Source organism: Cyprinodon tularosa, unplaced genomic scaffold (assembly GCF_016077235.1).
Source record: "Cyprinodon tularosa strain WSP-4 unplaced genomic scaffold, ASM1607723v1 ctg654, whole genome shotgun sequence".
NCBI lineage: Eukaryota > Metazoa > Chordata > Actinopteri > Cyprinodontiformes > Cyprinodontidae > Cyprinodon > Cyprinodon tularosa.
In genome coordinates this window covers 106,545-117,759 of record NW_024039401.1, presented here as the reverse complement: position 1 = coordinate 117,759, position 11,215 = coordinate 106,545, and the positions used below count along the sequence as shown (strand labels likewise).

The 11,215-nt window shown below is 36.8% G+C and overlaps 1 protein-coding gene across 1 annotated transcript in view; it reads left to right on the top strand.

Annotated features, from left to right (window-relative positions):
• Positions 1-1,617: 1,617 nt before the first annotated feature.
• slc6a15 (solute carrier family 6 member 15) overlaps positions 1,618-11,215 on the top strand; it is a 31,950-nt gene continuing 22,352 nt past the window's right edge. Inside the window, exons 1-2 of the mRNA XM_038309030.1 lie at positions 1,618-1,775; positions 3,930-4,439. Of these exons, the coding sequence (XP_038164958.1) occupies positions 4,139-4,439 (301 nt within the window). The 5' untranslated portion in view covers positions 1,618-1,775; positions 3,930-4,138. The remainder of the gene's footprint in view (positions 1,776-3,929; positions 4,440-11,215) is intronic.

Genomic DNA, 11,215 nt, shown 5'->3' with positions numbered 1-11,215 from the left:
AAATATATATATATATGCCAACCAATCACGAGCGACTTTACTTGTTTAAAAAGAAGTGGTTCCGTCCAATACTCAGTAAGAAAATTAAAGCCTGGCGTGGCCATGTGTGGTTTTGCTGCCAATCACGAGCGATTTCATTTGTTTGAGAATAGTGGTTTCAGCCAATACTGAGTAGGTTATTTAAGCCAGACCTGGCCAGCCGCGCGGGTTTGCTGCATTCATATGCTAATTAGGGCCATTAGTACAGCTGATCGCTCTCCACATACGTCACGGTACGTTTTCGACAATTTGTGGCACGACAAACGCGGACAAGCACGGGTTGCAAATTGTCGGAAACTGACGAAAATCAGGCAGATCTGCGGGAGTTTACGGGGGTTTACGGGGACGAAAATCTCACTTTTCATGCAGTGCTTGTTACTGTAAAAGCATGCAGTTTAACCATGGACGGTTCTAGACAGGGGCAACTGGGCCAATGCCCCTGTAGATCATGTCCTGGCCCCTGTCATGGCCCCTGTACTGAAGACATAATACTTTGTTACTTTATTTTTCTCTGTTTTACTTTTTTTTTTTTTTTAAAGAAACAATAAGGTAGCTTCAGTGGTATTGAGAAAGGATCCCAGTTTTCATCTACTAAATGTTTTTTTTTTCTCTACTTTGTACAGCTGAATTTACCAGCTTTTCATGGGTTCTAATTCAGATTTTATAAAAAACTGTAATTTTAACTTAAAAAATCCCTAAATCCTGAATTTATATCGACCTAATAAGAAATAGAATTTTAATTACATTTAATTGAATAGAAATTTTACTTTATGTAGCTCTCTTTATTCATTTGAACATTTGGTCTAGAACCGCCACTGAGTTTAACCCAATATTTCGACTGTAGTTAGAGTTTAAACAACCCACTCTTGGCACAGAATTTTTAAGTGTATATAGTTTTTTTTTGTTGTTGTTAGGATTTATTGTCAAAGCATTAATAAAATAAAACCATCAATTATCAAGCTGGATGAAATCTTACATATTCAATTATTAAAATATGACACCTTGTAAATGTCTTCTGTGTTTAATATTTGTCAAAGAAACAACATATATGTTGTATTTATTGAATACTCAGGTGGCAGCACGTGTGTGATGAATCCAGCGCATCTTTTAATGTGAAATGGAGCTGCCTGTCTGCTCTTTGTGTTTCATCGCGACATCCTGAGAGATGTGGAGGAGGATGACGGACTCTATTCCGACCACAAGCAAACAAAAGAGGCTTAATTTTCTCCTCCTTCTGATGAAACAGGAAACATTTATTATCACATAAACTGTTGAAGGTGTGAACAGAAATATCCAAAGCAATCCGCAGCCATTGTCGCACTATACAGCGTTTCTAAACACACGCGCACATGAGCCAGCCCACTTTCAGTAGTACCATCGTGGGTTAAACCAATGCACCTGACAGTAGGGGTGCATTAAGAAGACAAAAAAATATGAAATCCTCGAATATACTCCTTATAAAGACATAAAAATGCATTTGTTGTGAATGAAATAAGCGGATTAAAATGTAAACAGAAAGAGATCGGGGGGGACGGTGGGTTAGGATGGGTGTGTGAGCGGGGCGGGGGGGGCTCCACTAAACTGGGCGGTGAACTGGAGAGAAATTGAGCGCTGGAGTCGGATGAGGGCACATAGAGCGGTCGGACCGAAACGAGTGATGATGTCTTCCCCGTGCATGTCCTCTCACAACTTCATCCCTTGATACGCATCGTGGCAGAAAATTTCATTAAGCTCAGGTAAGACTGACTTAAAGACGTTTTGACATCGCGGATGATGGAGGGGCTTGTTTTTATCTATTTAGGACAAAGGCATCTGAGGATGTGTCTGTGTGTGTGAGGCTGAGTGGGGTACCAGTGCAGCAGGATGGAGCTGAAGGCGGTGAATGATGAAACACCTCACATGGATGTCATGAGGCGCGCGCAACCGCTCTAATTTATGCCCATTCCTCCCAGAACAAATTGTGCTCAGTGGGCGCACATGGCATCACTATTCATATTACTGTTTATTTACATTTTTTATCGTTTTTCCTGATATTTTAGTGCTATTACCGGGTAGAAAATTTAGACATTGTTTTTTTTGTGTGTGTGTTGAATTGAAACCACCCAGAGATGTTGCGCTTCAACATCCTCGTGTTCTGAATAAAATTAATGAAAGCAGGGAAAGCATTTTATCCTTTATTCGACACCTAAACTGGAAGTGTTAATCTAATCTAATCTAATCACCGTTTAATCCTGTGGTCGGTGGGCGGGAAGCGCGCTCTGCCCCCCGTCCCCATCATTTTGCACTGGGTATAAAATAAACCACGCGCGTCGTTTCCTTTAAGAAAATAAAAAATAAAAGCTGAAGCTGGACTGTGGCAGACCAGGAGGCTGCGCACCTTCCCCTCCTGTGGATGGCCTGTCTGGATGAAGACACCCTGAAGGCTCCAAACCCGCAATGGTCATAAATTACGCTCATTTGGAGAGGAGGGTTGAAAGGTGGAAGAAAATCCGATGGTTTTCAGGAGAGAAGCAGAAATAAGGATGTTTGGGTTTGGATGCAGCTTTGTCTCTTCAAATATTCAGGAGGCTGAGAAACGTGAGGGCTCCACCTGTCCCGGCACAAACCGCTCCCAGGCCCTAAGTTTCCCAGAACAAAATGATCCCCATTCATTGCTGCCCATGCCAGCCATGTGATTTCCATGTGAGGGGGGCATCCTTTAGATCACACTAGTCGTTGCCATGGGGATGAGGATCTTGTATTTATGAGTAAAATATTATTAAACAAAAAACTCAAACTAAATTATTTTAGAAATAGAAAATAGTAATTTTATTTGTAGTGGTGCTAAAATAATTCCATAAAAGTAATGCAAACTATTGCATTATTTAGATTCAATGAAAATAATTTTAACTAAAAATAAAATTTAAGTTGTGCTTTCAAGTGCTACTTTACACAAAATGATTGCTATATGCTTTTGGCCTGTATGGAAATTAGCTTGTGAATTAGTCAGGCTATCTGCACAGGTGCAGTCACAAATGGTCACCATTTTAGTTAAAAAAAATAAAAAAACAAAAGTTGAGTACTATTCTTTCAGCCAGCTGACAGGAAATGCACAGCAGTGGGAATGGAGGGGTATCACATTTGGAAACTAACTCATCATGTGCAACAAATTCAGCTTAATTTTGGGGACCTAACATTTTTATCAGACTTGTGAAGAAAAAAAAAAGAACCAGCTGCTAATTTGAATTATGATGATGAACTCATTCCTTGATGAATAAAGTTAAGACTCGTATTTCTTCTGTTTTTTTCAGCTCGCACATATATGTAACGTCAGATGTTTCTTACTGATGTCACAAGTTTAGAAGTTACATCTTTGTTTCAAAATTCATAGTATTTCATTTGTGACTCATACCTGTAAGTTTGTCTTTCCTACTTATAATATGTTTGTACTTGGCCATTTGGAATTTGTACTATTTGTGTTATTTAAACACAAACATTCTTGTACATTTAGTCTATTTGTAACTTTTTTTGTATAATTGTATTGTTACCAAGCTTCGTAACTTGTAATCCTAACTAAGATTTTTATTCTCACAAATGAAACATCTGATGAGTTGACAGCAAGGAATGAATATAGTTTTTATATAGAAGCTTGTCGACTTCCTTTACAAATTTAGACACATGAGCATATGTTTTTAATTGACAGTACTTACCCAATATAGCGCTTTCAAAAATACTTGCAGACTTGTTCATAAACATCCTGACCAATGTTTTTCAATACTTTTCATTATAATGCAAGATGTTCTGTAAAAAGAGTAAATAGTTTTACAGTCATAGATGAGGAGGCTGAGTAAAGGCTAGTGGGGAATGTTTTATTATTACTGTTATTCACAGTTTCTTTCTCTGCTCCACAGACATTTGGTGATAATGAAGAAGTAAAGCGTTTATTAACCACTCAACCTTCACAGACTTTTCCCCTTCCCCGGACTCAGATATTTTCTAAGCTGACTTTCACCAGTTGCAGGCTCTGCCATTGAAGCCCACCTACCAAGACTTATAAAAAAAAACAAAAAAAAAAAACGAGAAGACGTTCCAAACCCCTCGCCCGTGTTTGCTTTATCAAATGCCCAAAAACAGCAAGGCCGTCAAGAGAGAGCTTGACGACGATGTCACGGAGTCTGTCAGGGACCTGCTTTCCAATGAGGATGCCTGCGACGATTCCTTCAAGAAGAGCTCGCTGATTGTCGACGACCCTGAAGGCGAAGGCAAGGAGTGCGATGTGGAGGAAGGGGCCTCGGATGGCGAGGATGAGGAGCGCCCAGCCTGGAACAGCAAGCTCCAGTACATCCTGGCCCAGGTCGGCTTCTCTGTAGGCCTGGGTAACGTGTGGAGGTTCCCCTACCTGTGTCAGAAGAACGGAGGTGGTGAGTTGCCCGCGTTAGGCCTCATTTACAGCGCTTCTGTGGGCGGCTAGAGCTTCCTCCCAACCATACCGAACAGCAGTAATAGGAGCATGTATAAGCTCCACAACTAAGGGGTTATAGGATTTAATTGCTGGAAAATAACACCAATTTATCAAATCAAACCTCAACAATGTTGACAGATGAAATTCCTAAAAAGACTGACTTTGGCTCCTTCCTTTAAGTATTAATATGCCCCTCAATATGTAAATTCAGGCTTTTTTCTGCACACATTCACTTTTCAGCAGATAAAATGTTCATAACTCTTTACACGTTTATGATGCCAAGAACTATAGTTATTTCATCCTAGAGTGTCTGCTGTCTGTCTGTTTAAATCTCTGGAAAGCTGTAAGGAGCTTTACCAAAATGAAATTATGAAATGTTTGCCTTTGAAAAGGCCAAAGTCGGGATGGTACCTCAGCAGAACTGAATCGATGCTTCAGGACTGTGTGGTTTTAGAAATAGTAGGTTTCTTTGCAGAAAATCCTCTTTGATTAGAAAATCATGGCATCGAACTGTAGCCACATTCTCCAACAAAATCCGGCTGGGCGATATAATGACAAAGCATGATGGGAGTCAGACAACAGATTAACCAAATTAGACACTCAAAGGTGTTATTTGGGGCCAAAGAAAAGTCAGTAATTATTGGCTTCATGAGGAATAGTACTGAGCTAAGGCTAAAGGTTCAAAATGGAGAGAACTTTTTAAATGTTTCACGCTTAAATCTCATGATAGTTATATTGATTTTTCAAAAACAAGCTTTAAAAAAAAGTGAACTGAAGGAGCTTAATGTTACAATATTCAGATAATCAGTATTTGTTTCATTCACAATATTTTAGAGCTAAACAATATGTGTTGAAGATAACTTCAACATGTGTATGTGTCAAAATGTGATTCAATAAAATAGTCTAAATTTAAAACTATATGAATTCCTTGTTTTCAACTCTGAAACCTTAAAAGTTACAAAGCAACAGCTTGGCAACAAAACAAGTATTAATTATAAATCACAAATATATTAATACAAATCGCAGACTTGCAAATAAGAAAATCATTTTACTTGTTCCAATCACAAATTTACTAATAGGATTCAGAAATTGATATGTATGAATCACGTATTTATGAGTTTATTTCACAAATTCCTAGTAAAAATCAGCAATTTACAAGTACAAACAAAAGATGTTCAAGTTTATATCACACATTTAAGAATATACACTATACACTATATGTCGCGCCAACACATTTTTTTGAAAAAATTGGAAACGTATGTATATATATATATATATATATATATATATATATGATTAATATACGCTTGTATATGATATTATATAATATTATTATATGATGTATCCCTAAGCTTATATATGATATTATCCCTAAGCTGGATAATATCTACTCAACCACCAAACCTTTAGGGGGAGCTCTACCTTTAGGGAGTAGCGACGAAAAAAAAGCTAGCAGACAAGCTAGCCCCCATTAGCATGTTGGCCCGCAGCATTACTAGCTTCTGCTGAAAGATGGGGCTTCGTCAGCTCTTATTTTCAGCTCTGTAGGAGTTGAGCTCAGTCTCTTCACTGGTTGGGCAGCTTTAATGCGGCAAATAAATGGTATAATCTTTTGTATGGAGGGGTAAAGGGGACAAAATAAAAAAGATAAATAGATGTAGCGTTAAATAAATTGGTGTAAATGTATTAAAAATAATGTAAATCTACAATAAAATGTGAGATTAAATAAATAGATAAACTATTAAATATACCGTAAAATAAAATAATTCGATGCCTCATTCAATTCTGATAAAATGATCAATTAAACAACTCAAAATGCCATTAAATATTACCTGTAAATTTTGACGTTAGATAAATAAAGGTAATTGCTTTAAATTAATTTATTCAGATATAATGTTTTTCATTCCAAAGTCAACAGTTTATCTGAGAAGTTGGAAATAACAAAAAAAAAACATGTTATACATAAGTAAATGGTATATTTATATATTAAATTTCATTATTTTGTGGCAAATTTAATGATTTACTAGGGCTGTTAAATGATTAATTTGTTTAATTGCAGAAGCTTCATAGTTAACTCCGATTAATCGCGGTTTTAATTGCGTGTAATTGGCATATCAAGGCAGTTCTAAGTTTATTATATAGAAAAATCAGCCATAGTCTTCAATGAGACTCAAAGGAACACATAGAATTTCCTTTTTGACTTTTTTAAAAAGGTAAATTCAGACCAACTTCCAAATATAAAAAGAAATTCAAGTGACACTGCTGACTTAAGAGATCGAACAGGATATCAGGCCACTTTCTTAAGCAACTTCAAAAATGAACAATAACGCCATTAGATGGGTTTAATTCTTTCTGGACTTTCTTTTGGCATTACATATAGTTTTAATATTTCAATATTTGACTCTTAAAAAATATGAGTGGAAAATAATTCCATATTAAAGGGTGAAATTACCTTTCATCTTAAAAGGGTGAAATATGATGTCTTAAATATATTAATAATGATATATATCTTAGTATTTATTCTAAAAAACAAGGAATAATAACAAATCTTTGCTCTTTTTTTGATCATAGTTGATGGATCTTATTTCAGGATCTGTTAAGTATCCAGTTATGATAGGAAACATTAAAAAGTTATATTAGGAGGCCCCGCAGAGCTGGTATTAATTAACACTTGTCTCTTTTAACCAGACAGCTTTAAGTTGTAAAAAGTGTAACCTCACCTCCTGGACTGCAACCAGAGGTAATAATGCATCTGCAAACTACTTTATTTAAATCAGTCAGTTTTTCAAAACAGTAACCTCCTGCAAACATGTTCCGCTTAGAATGACAGACTAAATGTATGCGTCCTAGGAAGGTTGGAAGAAGCTGCTTGCACTTCCCACCTGGAGATTATACAAATCTGTCTCCTGCTTCATGAAAGCGGATTAAAAGTAACTGACAGAGACGGGTTTGTCTGGAAGGAGACAGACTCTTAATCTATAGGTGTGTTATCACTAAAAAGATGGTGTCAAAAATATGTTTTATGATCTAGCTTAATGCAATTCCTGTTAAACTGCCTTGTCATGCGCAGAAAAAAACACATTTCTCACATATTTCCAAACATAAAAGTTGTATATACATTTGAACAATATAGAAAATCCAATTTATATAAAAAACAAGAACTAAAGACAGTATCCTTTAAAGTGTTTCTAAGAAAGTTGATATCTTGTGAGGTCTGATTTAGAACATTCATTAATTCATTAAAGAGGATAAAATTACACACAGGTGTCCTGTGTTGTGCTCCAGTCTGTTAGAGTCAGAGTAAACTCCAGCTTTAGGAAGAAGATGGTAGCAGTTTGTGAGTCCAGTGAGGGTTTTAACGAGGGCTCATAAGATGTGGGGTCTTTTTATCATATGGGGAATAAAATACTTTTCCCAAAAATGCAACAACATGCCCAGGTTTGGCTGTTCATACAGGTCTACCCTGAAAGCAACCTGCAAGGGTGCTGAAGAACCTCACCTCAAACAGGAGGATCTTGCTAGTATAAAATATTATATTATATTATATATATTAGAGAGGCTGCAGAGGAGGGAGGCAAGGTTTGGGTGAAAAGACCAGACGTTTTTTAGCTGTTTGGGTTACAGTGTCATAACTGTTGCATCAGCTAGAAAATAAACATTTTTGTGTTATATTTGTCATATAAATGTTTTTATTTAAATTAGCAAAACACTGTTTAATTTTGTTGTTTCATAAGAATAGTTATTCTTTATTTCTTAACAATGAGCTGAATATTTCATTGGCTTTCCTAATTTATTAACAGCCTTTTAAATATGCAACAAAACATTTCCATTTAGGTTTATTTTGATGCAAAATGTCGACCACCACAGGACGAAGACTAAAGCATAGCAAAAATCAACAGAGCTACCCACTAATAAGTTCAAAACACCATTGATCCATCAGGTTAGCAAATGTTTGTCATTCTGGCTTACATCCCTGTGTTTCTGGACTGGCTTGTTTTCAGGTTTGCTTTAAACAACTACTTGAACCCTGCTGTGCTCATCTATAATTTGATTAAAATGGCAGCGCTGGGGCCTGAAGCAGATCCCTGTGGGTGTCCTTGTATCTCCATTCTACTCAGGACCTTTAATGAGATGTTAACGGTTTAACTGAGAGCTTGTTTCCCTCAGTTTGATGCCCTTAACAGGGGGGGTTTGAAGTTGACGTGTGGCTGAGATATTTAGGGTGATTGACAGAAATAAATCTGCTTTAATGTTGCCTCTTCATCCACTGATACAGTAGAAGAGCATTGGGCTATATTTCAACACCTTACAGATTTTATTTTTGGTTTTGATGACTGATTTATTTTCTGTGGCCTTGGTTAGATCTTAATATTCATGTTTTCAGACACAGGTTATACGATAAGGTTTTTTTATCCCACACTTATCTTTCTTCCAAGTCATTTCATATGAACAGAAAAATGAAAATCTCAAAGGTTCAAGTTGAAATGGATAGATGATAAAACCTCTGCAGATATTTTAAATGTGCATGTATGGAATACATTTTGTTCCATTATTTTTGCATCGAAGACAAAATGTTGTAAAGGGAAATTTGAAAAAAAAAATACGATCCACTTTGAAAAGTTTCTTGACCAAAAAACCATTTTGAGAGAAACTTTGCTGGTTTCTCAGGTTTTCTTTTATATCTATTTTGTAAAAGTTATTACTTATACTCTTTTTAGCTTCACAGAAATGCAACACTAGATTAAACACAGAAGGAAGATAAAAAGGTATGGAATGAGTTGCATGTTACTGAGATGGAAAACAAACTATAAGATTTAAACCGGGGGCAGCCATGTTGGATTTAAGACGCACGCTAGAGAATGTAGGGTGAATTGTTTCCATTATTGTTGAAAGAAAAAAATGCATTTTGTAAATGAAAATTCTAAAGAAATAAAATGCAGAAATTAGTCCTTGGAAAAAATTTTAATTAAAAAAAACGTTAAGAGAGTAACTTTACTGTTTAAACAGGTTTTACTTCTCTTTTTTATTTTCATATTTTGGTTGTTCAAATTATTCATACTTGAATTTTATTTTTCTATTTTGTCTGTTTCAGATGGAGTTTTATGAATTGCATTCTTTTCTAATTGCGTTTTACAGATCACATTATCTTCACTTCATAAAAGCTAATTTATTTCATTTAATTCAGATTCCACTTAATAATTCTCTGAACTCTATCATCTGAACCATTTCGGGGCTAGCTAAATGATTACAACTATATTAGCGAAGCTGGCTTTCGTCATCCATCCTCACAGCGACATGGTTTTAACTCAGCTAAAACAATGTTGCAAAGAAAAGATGAGTTTTCTTTTTTAAGTTTTCATCTCAAAGTTTTGTTCTGGTCCACAGAAAGACAAAATTTGAACACTTGGAAACAGCACTGTGGTAAATATGCCAGGCCTTTTGGTGGTGCTGTAACACCGCCACAGAATCGCAGCAAAACTGTTGAAAAAAACACCTCCATGTCCAAACAGCTCATGCAAGGCAAACAAAGCAACAGGACAGCAAACGTGCACTTTGCAATCATTAACTCCTACATTAATAAATGCTATAACTGTAAGTCTATGTAACTTTCCTGGCTTTTGACCTGCCATTCGAAATGTTCAACTTAAATGGTGTCAAGTCCAACTGGAACGCCCCTGAAACCTTTATTTATGAGCCAGGAAAGGTCTCAAACAGAATGACATCCATGTTCAAGAGGGATTCCTGTTATGAATAAGATAAATCTCTCAAGGCTCGAAACGGGAGACTCAATATTCAAGGCAAACAGACAGTACGGTTACCCAAAAAAGCATTTATTAAAGAACGTATCTACAGTAGCAGCGGCTAGGGGGTTTAGGGCAGAACCTCTGCAGAAAGGAAACACAGGTTAGTGACCACGTAAATCTGGCAGAGGTATATTATGAACTTGAGTCACTAACCCGGTTCAATAGTTCAGTCTGTGCCCGGAGAACGTGGTTGATTCCAGTCGGTCGGCTGATGACAAGACACGGCAGAGGCCGCTCATAGAGTGCCAGATGCTGTAGCCCCGGAGGACGGAAAACAAGCAGGAGACCAGATCCGGGCAGATGAGGTAAAGCAGCATAATGCAGAGGGCGAAGCCAAAGGTGAAGACGTGCTCAGGATACAGAAAAGGGAGATCAGAAGTCTGAAGAGGTTCCAGAGGGAAATCCAGGTCGGTGAAAGGAAACAGCTCCAAGTTCAGCAAACAGGCAGAAACCAGCAGGAGTTCACAGACAGGTCAGACAAACAGATCAGACTGGAACAGACAGTTACATTGGCTAGCTGTAAGTGTTTAGAGCAGGGGTCTTCAATGTTTTCCAGGCCAATGACCCCCAAAGTAAAGGCGAGATGGAGCAGGGACAAACTAATTATTTATTTTTTATTAAATTGTGTTATATCAAACTGGTCGTATAGTCGCTGTATTACAGATGGAGTAATGTAACGAAAGTAATTCCTCCCTGACATTATTAAAGTATTTCAGATTCTGATTACTGGTTGATGGGACAGGTGTGGTAAATTAAACGGTGCCTAGCTTGAAAGAGCTCCTGTGTGTCGCTGAATGTGTGCATTGATGACTGAAATATATCTGCCTCCATTTATCTATTTACTACAGTGTGTTGAATTATTAGTTATTGTGTATTTAAAGACATTTAGTGGAAAAATTGCAGGGGGGAATATAAAAAAAAAAGAGTCTAA